The sequence below is a fragment of the Microtus oregoni genome, unplaced genomic scaffold (genome assembly GCF_018167655.1).
Source record: "Microtus oregoni isolate MIOR12 unplaced genomic scaffold, Mior012 000017F_ref0000208, whole genome shotgun sequence".
NCBI lineage: Eukaryota > Metazoa > Chordata > Mammalia > Rodentia > Cricetidae > Microtus > Microtus oregoni.
In genome coordinates, this window is record NW_024543076.1 from 13,564,841 (window position 1) to 13,592,148 (window position 27,308).

The following is a 27,308-nucleotide window of genomic DNA, read 5'->3' on the forward strand; positions in this document are numbered from 1 at the left end:
GAGACTCCGGTGGCCCTAACAGAGTGGGAGGGAGGGCGGCAGCAGCAACAGCGGCGGTGGATGCAATACGCTCACCAGCAAGAACCTAGGCAGGCAAGATGGACTTTTGCTCGGATCTTTTTACATCTAGGCTGCAGCTAGAAGGTTCTGCCCACTCTAGAGAAGGGTCTAATCCACTCTGGAAATGCTCTCATAGATCAACCAAAGACATGTCTTTAAGTAGATTCCAGATCCTGTCAAGGTGATAAGACTCACCATCACAGTATCTTGGTACATGGCTGTGTTATCAAGATAGTTCTTGTCTATTCATGTGACCCTGAACCCCAGACTTAACACACCTCAAAATTCCAAAGCTGGGGCTGATGGTGGGCTGCACCAGGAGGCAGAGAGTCACCAGGAAGCCTGTGGGCCAGCTGGGCTGGGGTACACAAGTGGCAGAAACAATCAAACGCCCTGCCTCAATGAGGCAGCAGAGAAGCAACTCCTGGAAAGTTGTCCTCTGACGTCCACGTGTTGTGTAGCATCTTCCTGTCCATCTTAGAGGAAACCCATTGTTAAGACATAGGATGCTCTACAGAGAGAAAATAGAAACCAAGGGACAAAGTACTCACCCAAAAGAAACAAATCCAGAAACCAGCACCTAGACTTATAGTCATCCCAATTCCAGATACCTAGAGGCCACTGTAAAAACAATAATATTAGCCAGGCAATATATCCCCACAGAGCCCAGCTATCCTACCACAGCAGGCCCTGAATACTCCAACTCTAACATAGCTGAAGCACAGGGGAAAAAAAATCCTTAAAATTCTCTATCTGGAGATGGATGATAGAGGTCCTTAAAGGATATAAATAAATTCTTTAAAGAAATACAGGAAAACACAAGCAAACAGTGGAAGAAAATGAACCTAACTATTTAAAATCTGAAAGTGGAAATCAAATCAATAAAGAAAACCCAAAATGAAGCAATTCTGTGCTGTGGGACAATGGTCTTGTACACTAAAGATTTGTCAATTCAAGCAATGGAAGAGAGAATCTCAGGCATTGAAGATATGATAGAAGAAATGGATATATTGGCCAAAGAAAATGTTAAATCTAAAACACTGACACAAAACATCCAAAAATCTGGGACACTATAAAAAGACCAAATCTAAGAATAATAGGAATAGAGAAAGGAGAAGAATCTCAGTTCAAAGACTCCAAAAAATATTTTCAGCAAAATCACAGGAAAAAAGCTTTCCTAATCTAAGAAGGAGATTCCTATAAAGGTGTAAGAAGCATACAGAACTTCAAATAGATTGAACTAGAAAAGTTCCCTTGGCACATAATTATCAAAACACTAAATGTATAGAACAAAGAGAATATTAAAAGCTGCAAAGAAAGAGGCCAAGTAACATATAAAGGCAGACCTATCAGAATTACACCTGACTTCTCAGTGGAGACACCAAAAGCTGGAAGGGTTTGGACAGACATGCTACAGGCTCTGAGACACCACAGATTCCATCTCAGACTACTATACCCAGAAACACTTTCAGTCACTAGGTGGAGAAAATAACACTTTTCAGAGAAAATGAGACCTTGGAACACACATCTAAATGGGATGTCTCCATCAACTCCCTCCCCTCAGAGTATCCTGTGGAAGAGGTGACAGATTTAAGAGTCGAGGGGATGGAGCACACCAGGAGAACAAGGCTCTCTAAATCAACTAAACAGGGTTCCTATGAACCCACAGCCTGAAGCAGCAAGCACAAGGCCAACCCAGGTCTGTACCGGGTCTTCTGAGTATATATTATAGCTTCCAGCTTAGTATTTTTACAGGACTCCTGAGTGTGTGAATCAAGTGGGTCTCTGATTCTTGTGTCTGCTCTTGGGGCTCTTTTCCTTCTGTTGGGATTCTTTTCCCAGCCTCAATGTGATGGTTTCTGTTTTATGTTTTATTTTGTCATGTTTGGTTGTTGTCTTTTAGAAGCCTGTTCTTTTCTAATGAGAGATAAAGGGAGTGGATTTGATTGAGGGAGATGGGGGAGAGTAGAAGGAGGGAAACCACAATCAGGATATATTATGTAAGAAAATCTATTTTCATTTGCTTGTTTGTTTTGATTTTTTCGAGACAGGGTTTCTCTGTGTAACAGCCCTAGCTATCCTGGAACTCACTTTGTTGACCAGACTGACCTCAAACTCACAGAAAGAACCTATTTTCAAAATAAGAAAAAAGAGTTTGGGGCTGGAGAGATGGCTCAGAGGTTGGGAGCACTGGCTGCTCTTCCAGAGGTCCTGAGTTCAATTCCCAGCAACCACATGGTGGCTCACAGCCATCTGTACTGAGATCTGGCGCCCTCCTCTGGCGTGCGGGCAGAATGTTGTATACATAATAAATAAAATGTTTTTTAAAAAAAAAAGAGTTTGGAGGGTTAGAGAGATAGGTCAGTAGGTAACTGATTGCCGCAGACATGAGGTCCTGGTTCCGATTCTCAGAACCCATAGGAAAGCTGAGTATGGCAGTGCTGCACCCAGAGACAGGGAGATCTAGGGCCTCACTATTCAACCAGGTTAGCCAAAAAGCAAGCTTGAAGATCAGTGAGAGGGAAGTGATTGGGAAAGACATCCCGGTGTTAACTTCTAGCCTCTACACATTGACACAGACAAGCACACACACACACACACAGAATTATCAAATGTAGTTGGGTTTTCTTATCTACAGGTTCTGCATCTATTCAACTAACTTTGAATAAAAACTTATTGGTAATACCACATTATTATTGAACACAGGCAGACATTTTCATGTGTGTAAGTATGTGTATATGGCATGTGCATACGTGTATGGTGACTTCACATGCTGGATGAGCACTCGAAAAGACCAGAGAAGACTATCAGGTGTCTTGTTTCATTACCATCCACTTATTTCTTGAGACACTGTCTCTTCCTGAATCTAGAGCTAGGCTAGTGGTCAGCAAGCTCCAAATGTTCCTCCTGTCTCCACTGTGCCCCTTACACACACACACACACACACACACACACACACAAAGCACTAGGGTTGCAGGCATGCACACACATGGCCACACACAGTTTTCTGGGTGGGTGCTGGTGATTTCAGCCCAGTTTCTCAAATTTGGTAGCAGTGCTCTTACCCATTGAACCATCTCTCCAGTCCCCAGAATTTTCTTGTCATTTCCTAAATGCTATAGTATAACTATGTATAAAATATTAGGTGTACTGTGATGCCAATAGACTTCCACGGGCATATGCTATCGAATGTACATGATAGTGTTGTGTGACACTGTTCCTGTGCATACGTGAGCAAACATGTACCACTCCAGATAGGAAACCAATGACAGACCAAATTAAAGATACCACCAAAGTCCAACTTGGTGAACCAATCAGCTTTATTGGGGTTACTTAGAGGTGCAGAAATTATTCAAAGACAGCTGCATCACTGAAGCCCACCCCATTATGGGTGAAAACCCACAATAGCTGGAAATCTGGAGCTCATTGCATGACTTGCAGACAGCTGGATGTGCTGGAATGTGTCCCCTCCAGATAGCTTAGCTGGTCTTTGCCTCTTCCTGACAGCTTGGATCACCTGAAAGTTACTCTCAGTGGCTCTTATTGCTTATGTTTATTTGGTGGAGGGAGATAGTTTATCTATTTAGTTTCAGGGGCTTCCTGAAACTTTTGAGTTGTTTGCTTCCTGAGGTTAACTGTGGGATGGAGGGCATCACCTTTTGTTAAGCGCATCCTAAGGAGCTTCCCTCCAAGATAAAGTATTCTAACTTGGAGGAGATTGCTATAGAAAAATTGATCTATAGACAAGGCTTCTAAAGAAGTACCTCAGGTTAAATGAGGCCATGGATGTGGGTCCTGACAAAATATAACTAGGGAGAAAGGGATCTAGACATTGTTGGAAACAAAGGAAAGAAGGCAAGGATATAGCAAGATGGTGGCCATTGGAAAGTCAGGAAAGGAGGCCTCTGGGGAAAGCATATCTGCCAGCACATTCAATGTGACCTTGAACATCAGTCTCTAGAACTGTGAGAAAAGAAATCTCTGTTGATCAAGCCATTTGGCCTACAGTCTTTGATATAGCAGGTTAGCAGACTAGTAGAACATTCTACACACTGCCTCAAATGCTAGAGTATCCCAAACAGTAGGTAAGGTTTAGTTTAGACAACTCAGTGGCCCTAGTGGTGAGGGAGAAGACAGTGGCAAAGATGTTGACTTTAATGATAAATGTTTCACAAAATAAAAATGAAAACTAATCTTTTTAAACCTCACATAGCCCAGGCTGCCTTCCAATATGCTATAAAGCTAAGACTAGCTTTGAACTCCAGGTCCTCCCACTTCTACTTCCCAAGTGTTGAGATTTCAGGCATGTGTAAACTATGCTTGGTAAAACAAACAGTCATTTTGTATATCAATGATAATTAATAGTTTAATTTATGCCCTTCTAAGTTTACTACTTGTGTTTGCAAAAAGCTTTTAGTGGCCTTACATTGGGGAAAATGAAAGACCATCTAAGTAGGACTCTCATTGGGGAAAATGAAAGACCATCTAAGTAGGACTTTGCAAATAGTTCTTTAAAAATCAGAATAAAGAATAGGCATGCATATATCATTTAGTGTTGATCCATCAAGTTAACTTTGAAATGATGGGAGATAGAAGGACATATATGAAGGGCGGCTTCCTAGCACAGAGGGTGGTGGCTCCTGGATGGGTCTCTTAGACCACCTCCTTTTTATTAATATGTCCCATAATGTTAAATTATCATTTATGTTTCACTAAACTCTGAACACAACCACAATTCTCTCTCTCTCTCTCTTTTTGGTTTTTGAGACAGGGTTTCTCTGTAGCTTTTGGGTCCTGTCATGGAACTAGTTCTTGTAGACCAGGCTGGCCTCGAACTCACAGAGATCCGCCTGCCTCTGCCTCCTGAGTGCTGGGATTAAAAGCATGCGCCACCACTGGCCGACAAACACAACCACAATTAAAGGGCAATGTCTTAACTTGTTTTAGAGGCTGCTGGGATGTGAACAGATGCTAAATAGACGTCTCTGTCTCTGTGAGTGAAAGATGTAGCCCAGAGAAAACGCCATACTGTTAATGACTTTTGGGCAAGTTTGGTTGGACTTATTGTATATCTTCTAGATAAATAACATGAAGCCTTATTTTTTAAACATTATTTTAAAATAACACATCAAATTACAAGTGATGACTGACATCATCATCTGGTCTATTGAACGCTCAATCTAGATGATAACTGCGCTAGTTCCTAGACAGTGTTGGCTCTCAGAGTGGAAATGCAGACGTCTATCTGTTTCTTTTGCTTTTTGATGTTATTTTCTCTTAAGAAATTGTGTGCTTCTCGTTCTCATGAGCTGTATCACCTCAAGTTTCCTTGAAATGCTGATTATTCAGAAGAAATTAATACCTTTTCGAGCTCCTCCGTGATAATATCATGCTACTGAGAAAACAGTTCATTTTGAAAGAGCACGTGCTCCGTGGTAGAGACACAAAACAGTGACTAGAAAACAGAGAAAGGAACACGGTTCTCTAGCACACTCAGCTCCACAGGACAGACAGAATGCATACACGTATCTCCATCTTCAGAGTTTGTCTGCCAGAGAAAAGTCAACCATCTAAAGAGCATTTCTTATAAGGGGAGATTATCTATAGCTTGTTAAAGAGAGCCTGTGAACAGCCCTACCATACATTAACTATGAGTGGACGGAGGGACAGACTGAGGCATCAACACTACAGTACATTAACTGGGGGGGGGCGAACAGGTGCAGGGACAGACCAAAGCACAGCTTGTCACCAGAGGGGCTTATGTGCACGTGAGCTAAGTGCAAAGGAGTTTTATTCAGGTGCTCTCCAGTTCCACATAGTCTAAAGAACACAGTGCCGCCCACGAAGGAAGACCTCCATGAGGGGAGAACCCAGAGCCCAGCACTGAAATGCAGCATGACCATGTGTCCTCTGTGCTCTTCCTGAGCACAGCTGATCTGGGAACAGCTAATACTGTGTGTACAACTGATGCTTAATACATAGAAAAACGCTGTCTTGTCAGTGCAGCTTTGCATGGCTGAAGAAGGGACAGTGAAAGCCCAGGGGGGCACTGGGGTGGTTTTCATACTTTGTCATTCACAGCAATTTCTGTAGTGCATACAAACCATGAAGAAGGCGAGGTTTACAGAATTACAGACATCTAAGAGAAAATTGACCAGTATATCAAATTGAATAAGATGTAGGCGGCTGGGAAGACGATCCTGGAGTATTTATCGATGGCATGGGTGTTGATCTTCATGCTCACATAGCTGCCTCTCTGGCTTTTCCTCTGGGGAGAGCCCCTCTCAGGGGCCAGGGTCAGCTGCACCATCATCCTGTCGGGTTTCTCGCCATTCTCAGGCATGTAGCCACTCAGGTCATTCACCTCCCCGTCACTGTAGCTACCATCCAGCATCACTGCCCGGGGCTGGGCCAGTCCGCAGCTGCAGGAGACCTGCAAACACATGGGGCACGTGAGCTGAGCGCTGTCCCTCAGGTGCCCGCAAAGTACTGTGTATGAAGGGTGTTACCCTCTAGCCTCTTTTATTCTCAGCTTTAGGGAGAAGGTAAGAAAAATGATGATGGTGTCACTGTGAGCATCCTAAGACAGCTGTGAGTACAGCCCTGCATCTGAGAGCTTACCAGCAGCCTCAAGATCAGGGTGCAAGCACTAGCATGGTGCTGATGGGAACTGGTGTTGAACTGTTATCTTCATGCTAACTTGTAGGAAAGAGCACACTGCTGTACCAGAGACGGATAAGACTAGCACCAGCTAGCCCCGTCCTCCATGAAGTCATAATCCCTGAGCTCATACCATGTTCCCTTTGGGGAAAGTAGCGACAGACCCAGGGTCTATATGCTAGACAAGAGTGATATCCTGAGCTACCCCTTTTTTTCATTTTGAGACAGCCTTGGTAAGTTACCCAGGCTGGCCTCCAGATTGTGACTCTCCTCCTGAGAAACTGCAATACAGGCTGTTGACTTTACACCTGGCACCAAACGAACCCTTCATAAAAACGTTTACAGATGACGCTATTTGGTGTTTGCCACGAGGGTTGGGACTGAAAGGCAGCAGTTTGGGAATAGTGTTTCGGTAAGGGATTGCTGGAGGAGAGAGGCTCTACACTGTAGGCTGGGGAGGGAAAGAAAGGGCAGGAGCAAAGATAACTTAAGAAATGGTGGGAGAGGGCTGGAGAGATGGCTCAGAGGTTAAGAGCATTGTCTTCTCTTCCAAAGGTCCTGAGTTCAATTCCCAGCAACCACATGGTGGCTCACAACCATCTGTAATGGGGTCTGGTGCCCTCTTCTGGCCTGCAGGCATACACACAGACAGAATATTGTATACATAATAAATAAATAAATAAATAAATAAATAAATAAATAAATAAGAAAAAGAAAAAAAGAAATGGTGGGAGATAGGAGGCCTTATATGAAGGGAAGTTTCTTAGGATAGAATATGGTACCCCTGGAGAGGTCTTTTAAATCACCTCCATATTTGTTAATAATATGTTCCGCAGTGTTAAATTATCATTTATTTCCCTCACTAAACTCTGAACACATCCACGATTGAATGGGCCATGTCTTAATTTAGTGGCACTGGGATGTAGGTGCTGAGTGAATGCTTTCATTGAACAAAAGATGTAAATGTCAAATATTCATGACCATGGCTGGAGGTAGGCTGAGGAGAGGGCATCACAGCCTCATTTTACAGGGAGGGTAGAACCTGCCCACCATGCCAAGGCTAGCCCAGTCTATGCCATGGCAAAGTCACCTTCTCCCGTAACTTCCGTTCCTTTCGCTCCTGCACTGTGGTCAGGTAATTGACAGCCGCGTACTCCAGCACTGAGAGGAACACGAACACGAAGCTGACCCAGAGGTAGATGTCCACGGCTTTGATGTAGGACACTCGGGGCATGGAGGCATTCACGCCCGTGATGATGGTGGACATGGTCAGCACCGTGGTGATGCCTGCCACAGACGGTGAGAAATAAGCACGTGCTCACATTTGCCAAACACTGTGTGCCTTGTCCCTCTGTGACTCCGCCTTTTGTTCTGCCTGCTCCCTCCTGGTGACCATCCTCCTGTCTTCATGAGCTAGCTGTCACTGATCTCTCCCTGCTCCTCTTCTCCTCATTTCCACTTTCTCCTCTGCACACCTGGCACATTTGTTACAGCCCCGGACACTTCAGCATGAAGGGATTGCCTTCCTTTGTCCCAAGAAAGGAGATACGGATATAAGCAACCATGTGGTAAAGGAAGTCATTTCAACACTGTGTCCTTGGTGCCATAAAAGTTCTATAATCCTGGGCTCGTCTCTTTAGCTGACAGCTACCCCATGCTGGGCCTGTGTGCCTATCCAGCAGGACTACCTCAAGCACCTTGACATCAGGTTTATCAGGATCGCTTTATTTATAGGAGACAGATTTTAATGAGCTTGCACATGCGCTCTGCACAGTAGCTGTTGGAGTGCCAGCTAACTGCTGAGGAACAGGGCATCATGGGTGGGAATTTGCCCAGGATTGCAAATTAAGCTCAGAACATTCGCTTGGAAAACATTAAATCACACACGATTGGGGTCACCTGAAGGGCCAGCTCCAAACCCTTTCACTGAAGCCTGGTGGGACACCCTGTCACTTGCAAACCTGAGCCGTCTGAGCTGTAGTGGTGGCTGTGACCTGCGGGCTCAGGGTTTACGGTGAGGGCATTTGATGGGGTGCTGAGGAAGGAATGGAAGGAGAGCAGGAAAACTCAGGGATTCTGACTGCAGATATGGTGAAGCCCAAGACTCCTCGTTTTTAATAATTCCCTCAAGGATTCTCTACTGCAAAGGTTCCTTGGGCCACCCTTTGAGAAACCTTGTTGCAGAATACCTTATACAGACCAACAAGAAGAGCACACCAAGACTGGGAGCCCCCTGCCCAGGACCACAGGGAGCTGTGTGGATGGACAGCCCTGGGGCCTGGATAGATTTCCATGTGGTGCTTAGATTGTATGGTGCTACTTAAACATTTCCAGGTTATTCTGTAGAGAGGAGTACAGGACCCTCTTGAGAAGGGCGGAAGGAATGCCTTGGATTTCCAGACACGTGTAGTGTACTCTTGAGATAGTCCTTACCTAAGGGAACTCTGGCAGGCACAGCTCTGCGGTCGATCCAGAAGGACACCCAGGACAGCATGACCATGAGGGTGGCAGGGAAATAGGTTTGGAGCAGGAAGAAGAAGATGTGGCGGCGTAAAGTGAAGTTAATGTACAGACGGTTGTACCAGCCTGGGGACAAAGGAATAAGAGAGAGAACACAGTGTAGCTGCTTGGCTCCTTTAAAAGACAAGGCTTATTTATAGAATCTTAAATTTCTTAGAGCTCACTCTGGACCCCTACCTTAAACAGTGACTGGGCCATGTGGCAACCCTCACCACTCGTGTGAAGCCACTGTGAGGAATCTTTGTCCCTTTCGTAAACATGAAGGGAACCCTTGAGAAAGTCACTTAAAGTTTTGTTTCTCAAAATATGTCCTTGGGCCTGTCTGCCTCACAATCACATGGGAGCTTCTTAGAAGTTCAGATGTAGCTCATGGATAGAGTCCTTGACCAGGATACACAAGGCCATACGCTCAGTCCCCTCCCCCTTTCTCTCTCTTCCTCTTCTTCTCTCCCTCCTCCCCTTCCCATCTCCCACCAGACTCCTACACTGTAGCCCAGACCACTGGAGCAGAATCTTTCTTGAGCAGCAGCCTCATGGGGTTTGTGTGCAGAGCAAAGCTAGAGGCAGTACTTAAACAGCCCCCTTTATTTCTTTCCTTTTTCTTTTTTAATTGTATTTTTTTTTGAGGCAGGGTTTTAGGTAGCCCAGACTGGCCTCAGACTCACAATGTACCTGAGAATAGCCTTGAATTCCTGATCCCCCCGTTTCCACCTTGGTAAGTGCTGGGATGTTGGTGACTATCCCCAGGCCTGGCTCCCTTCCTGGATTTCTTTATGGGAAGAAATGGGTTTTGAGGTAGAACACAGTCTTTGATCTGGGCATAGAGTAACAATCTCTGGTCCATTGGGCTTTACTCTGCCTTTGCGATTTCCAGAGAAAGGAACACGTGTGAGGATGTGGGAGGAGGGTGTCCAGGGCTGGGAGTAAGTGGGCAGCAATAAGAGCGGATTTGGTGTCGTCAGTGAATACGTTGCATAGAGCTGGCCTCTTGGTACCAGCAAGTGTAGAGGACTTTCAGAAGACAGACCCAAACCACTGAGCATCCAGGGTGAGCAGTGCAGCATGGGAGTTGGATTGGCACGCTAAAACTTGACTGTCAGTGCTCTCTAACGGATTAGGATGCGCTTACATGGGGGAGCTCCCTCAAGAAGTTCTGCAGAATCTTCTGAAAAGTGAGATTAAAACAGAAGCAAGGGATGGAGAATGTCAGCTGTCTACCAGCGCAGGCCAGCTGCTGGGGAAGGCCATGGAGCACAGCCTCAGGCAATGGGTGCTGATGAGGCCTGTATAGACCTCTGACTCATAAGGCCACAGCCAGGTCCACATGATGACCAGGGGTCATTCTGAGGAACGTGGGTAGTAGTGGCACACCCGGGGAAATGGAGAATGGTGGTCTGAACTGAAATTTGTTTGTGGCTAGAGAGAGGCTCTGCTGAGCACATCAGGGATGCAGCGCCAACGGGACACAGCATCATCTCAAATAAACCTACTCACACAGCTTCCCTCGGAGCCTTAGCTCGCATTTCCTAGGTAGCTATCTCTGATACATTGATGGGTCAAAAATTACCTATAATCTGGGTGGTGGTGGCACATGCCTTTAATCCCAGCACTCAGTAGGCAGAGACAGGCATATCTCTGTGAGTTTGAGACCAGGCTGATCTACAAAGTGAGTTCCAGGACAGGCTCCAAAGCTATAGAGAAACCCTGTCTTGAAAAACTAATAAATAAATAAATAAATAAATATTACCTGCAAAGCTAGTTTCCTTGGAGCATACCTATAGCCCAGCCCTGGAGATACTGAGCCAGAGGCCCAGCCTAGGTGCATAGTGTATAGTGTGTTCACCAGCCTGGATACATAGTGTATAGTGAACTCACCAGCCTGGATACATGGTGTATAGTGAGTTCACCAGCCTGGATACATAGTGTATCGTGAATTCAGGGTAGCATGGGCAAGGGAGTGAGCTCCTGTCTTAAAGGAAAATAAGTCACCTCTCCTTGACACATACCACCCACTGGATTTTATTTAGGACTCTAATCTTCTGTTTCAAAATTCTGCTCACTTGATGTGACAACCAGATCATACACGTCCTAAACAGAGCCTGAAGCACCTAGCCACCATGGGGCCTCCCTGGCACTCCACGCATTCTCTGAGCTCACCTGTACTGCTGTAGAAGGCCAGCTTTGTGGTGGTGTGGAATTCTTGGATGAGGAACTGGGAGAGGGAGATCCTCTCGTCTGTCTTTAAGGAGTCGTTGCCCTTTTTCCAGTATAGCATGAGGTCATCTTCTGTGTAGGCGTCTGGGAGATGAGAGCCAGTGTCAGGAACGGGGTGACATGCAAGCCAGGCAGCCTGTGGGGCTGTGTGACACTAAGTGTCCTAAGCCACACAGACTGCCTGGCTTGGGGAAAGATAACAAACTGCAAACTAGACAATACAGACAGACAACTCTAGTTCATCCCAGTTTCTCAAAAGTTATCAGAGCAAGGCTTCTAGGCTCAAGGGCTCACAGTTCCTACAAAAAAAAAAAAAAAAAACAAAAAAAAAAAAACACCTCACTCGGCAATCCAGCTGCGATAGGTTAAACCAAATGCTACTGCTGCTTGCATGGCAGAGACAGTTCAATACTGCAAGATTTCCTATGGTCAGCTTTATAGATTAGGAACCAGCCAGCTTGCTCCTCTCTTGCACAGGTGCAATACATCACCTGGGGGCCAGATCACGACTCACTCTCAGGCAGCATGAGTCTAGAAGGGGCTTCTCCTTGGGCCAGTTGTGCCCATTTCCTCAAAAGAAGGAGGAGATGACTGTGGTCAGCATCCTCCCAGCGGCTGCCATGTGCCCAGCACGTCCCCTTTAGGTGAGGCACTGGGTTGCACAGGCACATGTGCCCCTGGTCGTAACTGAGGGGGAACATCTTGGAGCTGCAGATAGCGTCTGCCTCCCTGTAATCTGTTCTTCTAAGGGCTCGCTAAGCCTTGACTGTGTGATAGGAGCCCTCACGCGTCAACCGGTTTGGCTCTGGTACACAGGTGTCAAACCAGACACTAACGCGTGAAGGTGTTTTCTAGAGGCGACTAAGGAGATTATCTCAGGTCACCCGGGAGAGCCTGACCCTAGGACGGGAAAGGCAGGAAGAGCAGAGTTCCTGGGAGAACTGTCCCCTGCCACAGAGATGGGTTTAGACGTGCTGGTGTCGGACTCACAGCTCTCGATTTCCAGGGAGCAGGTCTGTGTGTCCAGCGGAAACCTGCTGAAGTCCATGTTGCACATCGCCGTCACTGTAACTCTAGAAACAAAAGGACGCACGGCTTCAGCACCTGCTGGAGACAACTGCGAAGTGATGAACAGGTAGAAAAGGCTGCTTCCTGCCCCCGGGTCCTAAGCGGTGTGCTGGCGTCAGGAAAGACCCTTAGGCATGACCTGCTCTTTATGTTTGACATTAGGAGCTGTACAAGCGAGTGAGGATCTCTGCTAACACCAGCACATTCCAGTGTGGTCAGTCAGTATGGTGGTGTAAAAGACACACACACACACTGTTCATTTAAATGATTGCTGAAAGAAATGAGTGTTCCCCAAATACAGGTATCCAAATATTTGCCTCACCAATAACTACTCAAAACTCACTGCCTCTCGAGATATTAATATGCTTTCCCGTTTGCTGTGCTCCCGCTGCTGATGGCATCTACTTATCTGCAATAGAACGTTGTGGGGGTAGGGGAGCCCATACCTGACACTGGTAAGCGATGACCTGAGACTAGAAAGGCCATAGGCCTATGGGGAAATGTAACTATTATTATGCTAAAGGGACATAGCAATAAAATGACTCCTGATGACCTTCTGCTGCACCTAGAGACCGGTACCTCCCTCAGTCCTCAACAGAGAAAGTTGCAGTAGATAGGGATTACCAGGGTCCCACAAGCAACATACAGAGAGTGAGAGACTTTGGAGCACTTGTGGGACAATATTATACAGCCCACATATATCTGTATTGTATCCGCAGTCAGCCTCTCAAGCCATAATAGCAACTGAGGTGCTAAAAGCATCTCCAGACTGTCTCCTGAGCTCAGGGTATGCTGATGGTGTGTTGCTCCTTTGTCCTAATCATGAGGACCACCCGGGAAGAAGTGTTAATCCCAAGCTAGTGACAGAGTTGCTAACATAACTTTAGTCCTCCTACCTCGGAAACAGAATGTTAATGAACTTCCCCCTCAGTTTACCTTGGGTAATCAAAGATGTTTGGAGAATAAACGCTGGTAACCTTCAGGATTTGAAGGAACCCTGAGATTCCCTTCCGATATTGCTGTGTGAACTTGTGTCTCAATTATTCCCACACCCCCATACTGGTCCAGAGAGATAGTTTATGTTAGGGTTTGGACCCTGGCAAGCACTTATCCCTAAAATGAATGACTTTATCACCTCACCCCTACAAATACACCAAGGCTCAGGTAGCTCTGCAGAAGCAATTGAGAAAAAAAAGCAGCTATTGTGAAGGGTGTTGTTTCTCTGATTTCCTTCCCAGCATGAGTCTATGACCTCTGAGGGAGTAGGTCTGAGCCAGGTCCTCTGTAGGTTCCAGTGCACCTGAGTCTGGGACCTCCTAGGGAGAAGCTCAGAGCCAGAGACCTTTGCAGGACCAACCCCTAGCCAGGGACTTCCACAGGAGCAGATCCTGACCAGGGACATTTACAGAAATAGGTCTGAGCCAGCAACCTAGACCAGAGCAGGCCTGGGACAGCAAACTCCAAGGGAGTAGAGCAAATCCTGGGAGTGCTGAGTGACCTCCAGGAACACGGAGTGACCAATGGGGTAACTAGAACCATAGCACTAACTGTACTATGAGGAACAACCGTCTGAGCCTTGGATCCACTGGCACCTAGAATATTAATCACCAGAGTCATAGACAGCCCAAATTACACCACAGCAATCAGAGGAAAAGATGAGTAGAAAAGGTAAGAACACATGCAACACCACAAAGAGCAACAGGGCACCAGTAAAATCTAGAGATCCTACAACAGCAAGACTTAAACAACCAAATATAAATGAAGCAGAAGAAAATGACTTTAAAAAATAACTTCAAGAGAATGTTTGAGACTCTTAAAGAGAAAAGGAAAAACAAAAAATTGGAAGACATCAGCAAATCCCTTAAAGAAAACCAAGGAAAAGCAATCGAACATATAAAAGAGACTATTCAAGACTTGAAAACTGAAATAGAGACAATAAAGAAAACACAAGCCAAGGGAATTATAGAAATAGAAATCATGAGAAAATGAACAGGAACCACAAATGCAAACACAAACAGCAGAATACAAGAGATTTTGGAAGAGAGAAGAATCTCAAGTGTTGAAGATACAATAGAGGAAATAGACTCATCAGTAAAAGAAAACATTAAATCTAACAAAAACTTAACACAAAATATCCAGTAAAAGGCTGGAGAGATGGCTCAGAGGTTAAGAGCACTGCCTGCTCTTCCAAAGGTCCTGAGTTCAATTCCCAGCAACCACGTGGTGGTTCACAACCATCTGTAATGAGGTCTGGTGCCCTCTTCTGGCCTTCAGGCATAACGCAGAAAGAATATTGTATACATAATAAATATTTTTTAAAAAATCCAGTAAATATTGGACACCATGAAAAGACCAAACCTAACAATAATAGGTATAGAAGAAAATGAAGAAGTCCAACTGAAAGGCACAGAAAATATATTTAACAAAATCATAAAAGAAAGCTTTTCCAACCTAAAGAAAGATATGCCTATGAAGATACAAGAAGCTTACAGAACACCAAATAGACTGGATCAAAAAAAAGTGCCCTCATCACATAAAAATCAAAACACTAAACATATAGAATAAAGAAAGAATATTAAGAGCTGCAAAGGAAAAAGGCCAAGTAACATATAAAGGCAGACCTATCAGAATTACACCTGACTTCTCATTGGAAACAATGAAAGCCAGAAAGTCATGGTCAAGCATTATGCAGAAGTTAAGAAACCACGGGTGCCAGCCCAGACTACTATACCCAGCAAAACTTTCAATAGAAGGACAAAACAAGATATTCCATGACAAAACCAGATTTAACCAATATCTAGCCATAAACCCAGCCCTACACAAAGTACTAGAAGGGAAAGTCCAACCCAAGGAAGTTGGTACCTCAACAAAAACACAGACAATTGATGAGCTCACAACAACAAATCCCAAAGAAGGGAAAACCCCCACAAACTAACATTAACAATGAAAACTAAATTAACAGGAGATAGCAATCACTAGTCATTAATATCCCCTAATATACATAGACTCAATTCACCTGTAAAAAGACACAGGCTAACAGATTGGATACGAAAACAGATTCCATCTTTCTGCTGCATACGAGAAACACACCTCAACCTCATAGCAGACATTGCCTCAGAGAAAAGGGTTGGGAAAAAAATTTCCAATCTAATAGACCTAAGAAAAAGCTGGTGTAGCTATCCAAATATCTAGCAAAATAGACTTTAAACTAAAATTAATCAAAAGAGACAAAGAAGGACATTTTATATTAGTCACAGGAAAAAGCCATCAAGAGGAAGTCTCAATACTGAACATCTATGCTCCAAACACAAGGGCACCATCATATGTAAAAGAAACACTTCTAAGGCTCAAATCATACATTAAACCCCACACACTAATAGTGGGAGACTTCAACACTTCACTCTCAACACTGGACAGGTCAGTCAGACAAAAAATTAACAGAGAAATAAGGGAACTAACAGATGTTATGACTCAAATGGACTTAACAGACATCTATATATACCTTTTCAAAAATTGACCACATTCTCGGCAACAAAACAAACCTCAACAGATACAAAAAGATTGGGATAACCCCATGTATTATCAGATCACCACGGCTTAAAACTAGAAGTCAACAGCAACACTAATTCCAGAAAGCCTACAAACACATAAAAATTAAACAATGCTCACCTGAATCACCAATGGGTCAAAGAAGAACTAAAGGGAGGGAGAAATTAAAAACTTCCTATAATTCAATGAAAATGACCACATAACATACCCAGATTTATGGGACACAATGAAAGCAGTGTTAACAGGAACGTTCATCGCACTAAATGCCTACATAAAGAAGCTGGAAAAATCCCAACTAGTGAATTAACAGAACATTTGAAAACTTTAGAACAAGAAGAAGCAAACTCACCCAAGAGAACTAGATGGCAGGAAATAGTCAAATTGAGAGCTGAAATCAACAAAATAGAAACAAAGAAAACAATATAAAGAATCAATGAGACAAAGAGTTGGTTCTTTGAAAAAATCAAGAAAATAGACAAATCTTTATCCAAACTAACCAAAAGGCAGAGAGAGAATATCCAAATTAATAAATCAGAAATGAAGAGGGGGACATAACAGCAGACATGGAGGAAATACAGAGAATCATCAGGTCATATTTCGAAAACCTGTACTCCACAAAATTTAAAAACTTAAAGGCGGTGGACAACTTTCTGAATAAATATCACTTACCAAAATTAAATCAAGATCAGATAAGCAAATTAAACAGACCTGTAACTGCTGAAGAAATAGAAACAGTCATCAAAAGTCTCCCAACCAAAAATGCCCAGGACCAAATGGTTTCAGTTCGGAATTCTACAAGATTTTCAAAGAAAAACTAATACCAATATTCCTCAATTTGTTCCACACAATAGAAACAGAAGGAACATTGCCAAACTCTTTTTATGAGGCAACAATTACCCTGATATCCAAACCACATAAAGACATTACTAAGGAAGAGAATTACAGACCAATCTCACTCATGAACACTGATGCAAAAAATACTAAATAAAATACTGGCAAATCGAATCCAAGAACACATCAAAACCATCATCCACGCCAGACGCACAGAGGCACAGCGGCAGCAGCGCCAGACGCACAGAGGCGCAGCAGCGGCGCAGCAGCGGCCAGACCCAAGCGGCTGGGACAGGCGTGCAATAAGGATCGCCCTACTACAATTGAATCAAAGAGGTAGGCCTTTGGTTGGCCAGGTCACTGGCACAAGGGGAGCCTGGTCCTGTCCTGAAGATCCTTCGGAGGGGTGAGAGGGTTCTTGGCCTGCAGCAGGAACCACAAAAGAGAGTGAGGGCATTTTGTAAGCGGAGCCCTTGGCCAGCAGGGAAACCTGATCCGGTTTCTAAAGGATCCATTGGATAGGATCAATAGGAGGAGATGGGCAGGCGCCAAGGCAAGAACTCACCCAATAATCCGAAAAACAACATGAAAACATCAGAACCCAATGATCTTACAACAGAAGTATTTGAACAACCTAACACAGAAGAAGTGGAAAAAATCGACTTTATGAAGATAATAGAGTCCCTTAAACAACATGTAAAAAATGCCCTTATAGAAATGGATGAGAAGTATAACAAAAAGTTTGAAGAAATGAGTAAATACGTACATGATACCCTGGGAAACCAAGAAAAAACCATCAAACAGGTAATGGAAACAGTTCAAGAATTGAAAACTGAAATGAAGGCAAAGAAGAAAATACAAACTGAGGACCAGCTGGATATGGAAAATCTAGGCCAACGAGCAGAGTCTACAGAAACAAGCATAATCAATAGAATACAAGAGCTAGAAGAAAGACTCTCAGATGCTGAGGACACCATAGAGAAAATAAACGAACAGATCAAAGAAAACAGCAAAGCCAACAAATTCTCAACACAAAACATTCAGGAACTATGGGACACAATAAAAAAACCAAACCTAAGAATAATAGGAATAGAAGAAGGAGAAGAGTCACAGCTCAAAGGCTCAGAAAATATTTTCAACAAAATTATGGAAGAAAACTTTCCCAACTTAAAGAAAGATATTCATTTAAATATTCAAGAAGCATACAGAACACCAAACAGACTGGATCAAAGAAAAACATCTCCTCGCCATATAATAATCAAAACACAAAATATACAGGTTAAAGAAAGAATATTAAGAGCTGCAAAAGAAAAAGGGCAAGTAACTTATAAAGGTAAACCGATCAGACTTACACCTGACTTCTCGATGGAAACTATGAAAGCCAGAAGGTCCTGGATAGAGGTTCTGCAGAAGCTAAGAGACCATGGATGCAAACCCAAACTACTATACCCAGCCAAGCTATCGTTCACTATCAACGGAGAAAACAAGACATTCCAGGATAAGAACAAATTTAAACAATACGTAGCCACAAATCCAGCCCTACAGAAAGTAATAGAAGGAAAATCGCAACCCAAGGAATCCAACACTGCCAACACTGCCTACAATAACCCAGGCATCTAATGACCCTTCACGAGCACATCTCAAAGAAAGGAGACACACAATCTCTACTACCAAAAGCAATAAGAATAACCGGAGTAAACAACCACTGGTCATTAATATCACTTAATATTAATGGGCTCAATTCACCTATAAAAAGGCACAGGCTAAAAGATTGGATACGAAAATAGGATCCAACATTCTGCTGTTTGCAAGAAACACATCTCAACCACAAAGACAGGCACCTACTCAGAGTAAAGGGTTGGGAAAAGGTGTTTCAAGCAAATGGTCCTAAGAAAAAAGCAGGTGTGGCCATACTAATTTCTAACAAAACTGACTTCAAACTAAAATCAATCAGAAGAGACCGAGACGGTCACTTTATACTCATAACAGGAACAATTCATCAGGAGGACGTCTCAATCCTGAATATATACGCCCCCAATATAAAAGCACCTACTTATGTAAAAGAAATATTACTAGAACTCAAGGCAGACATCAAACCACACACACTAGTAGTAGGAGACTTCAACACACCTCTCTCTCCAAGGGACAGGTCAATCAGACAGAAACCTAATAGAGAATTAAGAGAATTATTGGAGGTAATGAAGCAAATGGACTTAACAGACATCTATAGAACATTCCACCCAAATAGGAAAGAATATACCTTCTTCTCTGCAGCTCATGGAACCTTCTCAAAAATTGACCACATACTCGGAAACAAAGGAAACCTCCACAGATACAAAAAAATATCAGTGTCCACCTGTGTCTTATCAGATCATCACGGATTAAAGTTAGAAGGCAACAACCACGCTGCCCCCAAAAAACCGACAAACTCATGGAAACTGAACAGTCAACTACTGAACCACACCTGGGTCAAGGAAGAAATCAAGAAAGAAATTAAAGTCTTCCTTGAATTTAATGAAAATAAAGGGACAACATACTCAAACCTATGGGACACAATGAAAGCAGTGCTAAGAGGAAAGTTCATAGCACTAAGTGCCCACTTAAAGAAAACGGAGAATGCATACATTGGGGACTTAAAAACACACCTGAAAGCTCTAGAAAAAAAAGAAGCAGACGCGCCCAGGAGAAGTAGAAGACTGGAAATAATAAAACTGAGGGCTGAAATCAACAAAATAGAAACACAGAAAACAGTCCAAAGAATCAATGAAACAAAAAGCTGGTTCTTGGAGAAAATCAACAGGATCGACAAACCCCTATCCAAACTAATTAAACGACAGAGAGAGAACACGCAAATAAATAAGATCAGAAATGAAAAGGGGGACATAACCACAGACACAGAGGAAATTCAGAGAATCATTAGATCTTACTACAAAAGCCTGTATGCCACAAAACTGGAAAATACAAAAGAAATGGACATTTTTTTAAATAAGTATCATATACCAAAGTTAACCAAGACCAGGTGAATGATCTAAATAGACCGGTTTCTCGCGAAGAATTAGAAATGGTTATCAAAAATCTCCCTTCGAAAAAAAGCCCAGGACCAGATGGTTTCAATGCAGAATTCTACCAGAACTTCCAAGAAGAATTAATACCTATACTCCTTAAGGTATTTCACAATATAGAATCAGAAGAGTCATTGCCAAATTCCTTTTATGAAGCTACAGTTACCCTGATACCAAAACCACAAAAAGACCCAACCAAGAAAGAGAATTACAGACCGATCTCACTCATGAACATCGACGCAAAAATCTTCAATAAAATACTGGCAAACCGAATCCAAGAACACATAAGAAAAATTATCCATTATGATCAAGTAGGCTTCATCCCAGAGATGCAGGGCTGGTTCAACATACGCAAATCTATCAATGTAATCCACCATATAAATAAACTGAAAGAAAAAAACCATATGATCATTTCACTAGATGCGGAAAAAGCATTCGACAAAATTCAACACCCCTTTATGATAAAGGTCTTGGAGAGAATAGGGATACAAGGGTCCTACCTAAATATAATAAAAGCTATTTACAGCAAGCCAACAGCTAACATTAAATTAAACGGAGAAAAACTCAAAGCCATCCCACTAAAATCAGGAACACGACAAGGATGTCCACTCTCGCCATACCTCTTCAATATAGTGCTTGAAATTCTAGCAATAGCAATAAGACAACATAAGGAGATCAAGGGGATTCGTATTGGAAAGGAAGAAGTTAAGCTTTCATTATTTGCAGATGATATGATAGTGTACATAAGCGACCCCAAAAATTCTACCAAAGAACTCCTACAGCTGATAAACAGCTTTAGTAACGTGGCAGGATACAAGATCAACTCCAAAAAATCAGTTGCCTTCCTATATACCAAGGATAAGGAAGCAGAGAGGGAAATCAGAGAAGCATCACCTTTCACGATAGCCACAAATAGCATAAAATACCTTGGGGTAACCCTGACCAAGGAAGTGAAAGATCTACTTGACAAGAACTATAAGTCTTTGAAGAAAGAAATTGAAGAAGACACCAGAAAATGGAAAGACCTCCCTTGCTCTTGGATTGGGAGGACCAACATAGTAAAAATGGCAATTCTACCAAAAGCAATCTATAGATTCAATGCAATCCCCATCAAAATCCCATCAAAATTCTTCACAGATCTGGAGAAGACAATAATCAACTTTATATGGAAAAACAAAAAACCCAGGATAGCCAAAAGAATCTTATACAATAAAGGTTTGTCTGGAGGCATTACCATCCCTGACTTCAAACTCTATTACAGAGCTACAGTATTGAAAACAGCTTGGTATTGGCATAAAAACAGAGAAGTTGACCAATGGAATCGAATAGAAGACCCTGACATCAACCCACAAACCTATGAACACCTGATTTTTGATAAAGGAGCTAAAAGTATACAATGGAAAAAAGAGAGCATCTTCAACAAATGGTGCTGGCAAAACTGGATGTCAATCTGTAGAAGAATGAAAATAGATCCATATCTATCACCATGCACAAAACTCAAATCCAGATGGATTAAAGACCTCAATATCAGTCCGAACACACTGAACCTGATAGAAGAGAAAGTGGAAGTACTCTACAGCACATGGGCACAGGAGACCACTTCCTATGTATAACCCCAGCAGCACAGACACTAAGGGCATCATTGAATAAATGGGACTTCCTGAGGCTGAGAAGCTTCTGTAAAGCAAAGGATACTGTCACTAAGACAAAAAGACAACCCACTGACTGGGAGAAGATCTTCACCAACCCTGCAACTGACAAAGGTTTGATCTCCAAAATATATAAAGAACTCAAGAAACTAGACCGTAAAAGGCTAATCAACCCAATTATAAAATGGGGCACTGATCTGAACAGAGAATTCTCAACAGAAGAACTTCAAATGGCCAAAAGACACTTAAGGTCATGCTCAACTTCCTTAGCGATCAGGGAAATGCAAATCAAGACAACTTTAAGATACCACCTTACACCTGTCAGAATGGCTAAAATAAAAAACACCAATGATAGCCTTTGCTGGAGAGGTTGTGGAGAAAGGGGTACACTCACCCATTGCTGGTGGGAATGCAAACTTGTGCAACCACTCTGGAAAGCAGTGTTTCGGTTTCTCAGGAAATTCGGGATCAACCTACCCCTGGATCCAGCAATACCACTCTTGGGAATATACCCAAGAGAGGCCCTATCATACAACAAAAGTATATGCTCAACTATGTTCATGGCAGCATTGTTTGTAATAGCCAGAACCTGGAAACAACCTAGATGCCCTTCAACGGAAGAATGGATGAAGAAAGTATGGAATATATACATATTAGAGTATTACTCAGCAGTAAAAAACAAGGACTTCTTGAATTTTGCATACAAATGGATGGAAATAGAAAACACTATCCTGAGTGAGGTAAGCCAGACCCAAAAAGAGGAACATGGGATGTACTCACTCATATTTGGTTTCTAGCCATAAATAAAGGACATTGAGCCTATAATTCATGTTCCTAGAGAAGCTAAATAAGGTGAATCCAAAGACAAACACATAGGCATCCTCAGGAATATTAACCTTCATCAGGCGATGAAAGGAGACAGAGACAGAGACCCACACGGGAGCACCGGACAGAAATCTCAAGGTCCAAATCAGGAGCAGAAGGAGACGGAGCACGAGCAAGGAACTCAGGACCACGAGGGGTGCACCCACACACTAAGACAATGGGGATGTTCTATTGGGATCTCACCAAGGCCAGCTGGCTAGGTCTGAAAAAGCATGGGATAAATCCGGACTAGCTGAACATAGCGGACAATGAGGAATACTGAGAATTCAAGAACAATTGCAGTGGGTTTTTGATCCTACTGCACGTACTGGCTTTGTGGGAGCCTAGGCAGTTTGAATGCCCACCTTACGAGACCTGGACAGAGGTGGGCAGTCCTTGGGCTTCCCACAGGTCAGGGAACCCTGATTGCTCTTCGAGCAGATGGGGGGGGGGACTTGATCGGGGGAGGGGGAGGGAAATGGGAAGCGGTTGTGGGGACGAGGCAGAAATCCTTAATAAATAAATATATTAAAAAAAAAAACCATCATCCACCATGATCAAGTAGGGTTTATTCCAGAGATGCAGTGATGGTTCAACATATGAAAATCTGTCAACATAACCCACCATATAAACAAACTGAAAAATAAAAACCACATGATCATCTCACTAGATGCTGAAAAAGCTTTTGACAAAATACAACATGTCCCAGACTCAGAGAGAGGAAGATGTGTATCAGAAAACAAGTCTATTTATTTACTTATTTCCCTGACTCTTACTATAAAAACAAACTTAAAAAAAATATTTAAATTTTCAGGCTAGAAAGATGCAGTGGTTACAAACACTGGCTACTCTTGTAGAGGACCTGAGTTTTATTCCCAGCACCTACATAATCACTCACAACAGTCTGTAACTCCAGGCCTAGGGGATCTGGCACCCTCTTCTGGCCTTCACCGGCACACACGTGGTGTACAGGCACACGTGCAACCAAAACGCGCATATGCATTATGCAAAATTTAAAAAATTTAACTAATTAAACTTTTAAAAGTTAAAATATTCAGGTAAGGTGGAAGCTCTCAGCACCAGCCTGCCTTTGTCCCCACCTGAGGCTATACAGCACTTTCCCATCGGGCTGGACCCGCAGCATGACGTTGTCTGTGGTGGTGTCATGGATGAAGGAGCGTTTGGAGTGCACGAAGAACATGTCAGGCACCCAGATCTTCTTTACGAGCCGGCCGTCAAATGTCATGCTTAGATTGTTCGTGCTTGGAAAAGACAGCCTCTCGTCCTTCCAATAGTGCCTCAGATAGAGGGTCATGGTGAAGTCCTGCAGGTGGGAGGCAGAGCAGAAGCATACCCACCCACTGTGGGGACATCGGCAGTGGGGCATGCCATTGAAGCCAGTGGGCTGAGCATTGCCCCTGGAGAAGGCAGAGGGGAACCCAGGAAGAGGCCTAGCACAGACCGCCCCTAAACTCCACCCACCCGTGACACCCATCATCTCCATAACAGCTGCCCTGCTGACACCAGCGACTCAGGCTGTAAGTGCCAGGGTTAGGGCAGTGAGCCACTCAGCGGGAGAGCCCAGTCGGTTCCCAGACCCTGAGCAGGACTGACCTGAGCAGTGTTCTCCACAGCCTCCTGGAGAGCGGTGGGAGGAGGGCTGTAGGCGTGGCTTGCCTGAGAACCCTGCTCTTCGCTGGCTTCCCTGTCTCCCTTTCTCATTCTCTTTAGCGTTTTCAGGAAGGAGTCCCCAAGTACACGCTGGGTTAGCATACTTCTTTCTGGCCTGCTTCTTGGAGGCTCCAAACCAAGGTAGACTTGTAAAAAGTCCCCTAACTTGTAGAATGCTTCCCGACCCCGACCCGTGTTACCGTTAAAATTTTGAAGATATGGTTTCACTGTATAGCCCAGACTGGTATGGAGCTTCCTATATAGAAGACCAGGCTGGTCTAAAACCCAAGATAAGCCTTCCTCTACCTCTTGGGTGTTGACTTGAAGACTCACACCAACATGCCTAGCCGGCAACATTTTTTTTTTTAAATTGGAACCCACTGAAAAGCAAAAAGGAATAATCTCATGATTCCAGGTTCCTAGAGCAAGATACAGACTCTGCAGAAATACAGGGGGCCTGCATCTCAGGAGGATAAAGACCAAGTTTGTCACCTGACTCCATCTCATACCAGCTGGGAACTCTGGACACATGACATGATGTCTGTGAGTCATCTGCTAAGTGCGTGTGACAGCTCCCATCTGCCAAGGAGTTATGAGTTATGAGGGAGTTCAGCAGTGTCACGCTTCTGTCCAGACAGGTGCACATGGGCTCCCACTCCCCAGCCCCCATCAGAGAAGCACTCACCATGTCGACCTCCGAGATGCTGTCCAAGCTTTCCACCTGCACATCTACACCCACGGGGATGGCCGGGCCTGGGGAGGGCAAGACAGGGCACTCTCTTATATCCCCTCTGTTCTTTCTTTCTCCCCTCCCTTCTTCCCTCCTTCCCTTCTTGTCTCTTTCTTCTTCTTTTTTTTTCTGACAAAGCCTTGCTATGTAGCCCAGACTAATCTCAGGCTCTCAATCCTCCTGCCTCAGCTTCCAAAGTGCTAGGATTATAAGAATATGCCAGCACATCCAGATGAACAGGTTAGGTACAGGGCATGTTTCAGTTAACCATGACACAAAGAGTTGGTGTTGAATCCAACAGTTTACCTATGATAAAGAATAAAGACTTTTCTGGAACTTGGGGGATTGGTTTGCAGGGGGATGGGGTTGGGGTGCAGGTAAACATGACTAGAAAAAAAAAACAAAAGGCACGAAAATGATTTCTAGGGGCTGGAGGGATGGCTCAGTTAGTAAACACTTCTGGCCTGGTCAGCATGAGGACCTGAGTTTGACCCCGGGAACCCATGCAGAAATACTAGATGAGGTGTTATGTACTCCAGTGTTGGGGAGGCAGACGCAGGATTCCTAGGGCTCATGGGTCAGCCAGTCTAGCCTAATTTGCTCCGGGACAGTGAGAGTGTGTCTCAAAGGAGGCAGGCAGCGTTTCTGCAGATGGCAAGCCCAGAGGGCTGTCCCCTGGTCTCTGCAGACATTCACACCTACGCCTACATACGTGTATCTACATACACACGAGCACAAATACCCACAGGCATAAAATATATTTTTCTCCAGAAAGAAACCAAACCTAGGTCAGTGAGATGGTTCAGCAGGCGGGGCTGCTCACTGCCAAACCTGGAGACCCTGAGCTGGGTTCCCAGAGCCCACATGGCAGAAAGAACCAACTTCCATAAGTTGTCCCCTGATAGCCATGCATTTTGTGATGTGCACACCACACCATCAAATAAATAAATAAATGTTGAACACACAGAGGGATAGAGAGGGGGAGAGAGAGAGAGAGGGAGAGAGGGAAAGAGAAACAGAGAGAGGGAGGGAGGGAGAGAGAGGGGGAAGGGGAGGGGAGAGAGAAAGAAACAGAGAGAGGGGGAGAGGGAGAGAGTGGGAGAAGGAGGGAGGGAGGAAAGGAAAGAGGGAGAGAGGGAGGGAGGAAGAGAGAGAGAGAGAGAGAGAGAGAGAGAGAGAGAGAGAGAGACTGAGACTCTTTTGGTAGAGGGCTGAAACCTGGCAGCTACTGAGCCCCGGATTCCGGATTCCGGTTCTGCAGGGTAATCCTTACATTCTCGAGCTATTTTCATTTCATTAAGCCCAGCAGACAGGACTCTGACGTGTCAGTGAAACTCATCTGCCAGTTCCCAGGGAGAACCAATCCAGCACAAGGTTGTTGCATGGGATTTCAGAGCATCCTCAGGAGGCAGCCCCTGCTGCAGCTGCCCTGCCTTCTCGCGGCAGCCTCTGTCTCACTGACCTCAGTGAGCCTTCTCACAGCACAGCCCTGGGACAGCTAGCAGCTGGTACCTTGGCAATGCCCGACAGAGCCAGGGACACGAAGGACAGATGCTCAGAAGGTGCAGCCCACCAAGTTCAGCCCAGGCAGACATGATAAACCGATCTGGGTGCAGAAAGAACCCCAGAAAATAAGGGAAGCCCCACCCTCGAGAGTACATCCCATACCTCCAAAGCCAGGCCTCATACTGAAGTCATGGTCATCTATCCTCAGCAGCTGCTCTGATTTGGTGAGAGGTGACTTGGTTATGTCGGAGCTGCGTTTCAGAATCGGGCTGCCACAGAAGGAAAAGCAGATGGATCAAACGTGCTAACCAAGGCTGGTCAGAATCATAGCCATCTGTGTTCTTCCTGCTCTTGGCAGGTTTCATAGGGTGTGCTTTCTCTTCTAAGCTTCCCCCCTCCCTTTTTCCAACTTTCTGGATAAAGAAACTGCCCTGCAGCTGAGGATAGGGAACCTGAAATGACCCTATCCTATAGCAATACTCACGAATATCTTGCATATCACCATAGAACCTTCATCTGGTGATGTGGGAGTGTCATATATCAATCTGTGGATTTCATTGGTTAAGCAATAAATAAACTGCTTGGCCCTCATAGGTTAAAACATAGGTGGGTGGAGTAAACAGAACAGAATGCTGGGAGAAAGAAGCTGAGTCAGTGAGTCGCCATGATTCTCCCACTCCAGGCAGACGCAGGTTAAGATCATTCCTGGTAAGCCAGCTCATGGGCTACACAGATTATAAGAAATGGGCTAGTCCAGGTGCGAGAGTTAGCCGAGAAAAGGCTAGATATAATGGGCCAAGCGGTGTTTAAAAGAATACAGTTTCTGTGTAATTATTTTGGGGCATAAGCTAGAGCTAGCTAGCCATGTGGGCGGCCGGGTGCCAGGGATGCAGCCCCGCAGCCCCTATTTCAACAATCTGGTGA

General features: G+C 44.2%; 1 protein-coding gene across 1 annotated transcript; it reads right to left on the reverse strand.

Moving 5' to 3' along the window:
- Positions 1–5,976: 5,976 nt before the first annotated feature.
- Positions 5,977–26,652, reverse strand: LOC121458405 (gamma-aminobutyric acid receptor subunit rho-1). The gene is made up of 8 exons (XM_041667679.1): positions 26,547–26,652; positions 24,834–24,901; positions 23,578–23,801; positions 12,445–12,527; positions 11,398–11,538; positions 9,154–9,306; positions 7,811–8,007; positions 5,977–6,493 (listed from the first exon to the last, which is right to left on the reverse strand). Exons 1-8 carry the CDS (start codon positions 26,563–26,565, stop codon positions 6,200–6,202), a joined length of 1,179 nt encoding a protein of 392 aa, XP_041523613.1. The 5' UTR covers positions 26,566–26,652; the 3' UTR covers positions 5,977–6,199.
- Positions 26,653–27,308: the final 656 nt, after the last annotated feature.

Excerpts from the sequence above, each read along its gene's own strand:
- LOC121458405 (XM_041667679.1), bottom strand. Across the intron at positions 12,528-23,577 it reads AAAGTGCTGTATAGCCTCAG|AGTTACAGTGACGGCGATGT; the intron begins GTGGGGACAAAG and ends TTTTGTTTCTAG. Across the intron at positions 8,008-9,153 it reads GCCTGCCAGAGTTCCCTTAG|GCATCACCACGGTGCTGACC; the intron begins GTAAGGACTATC and ends CGTCTGTGGCAG.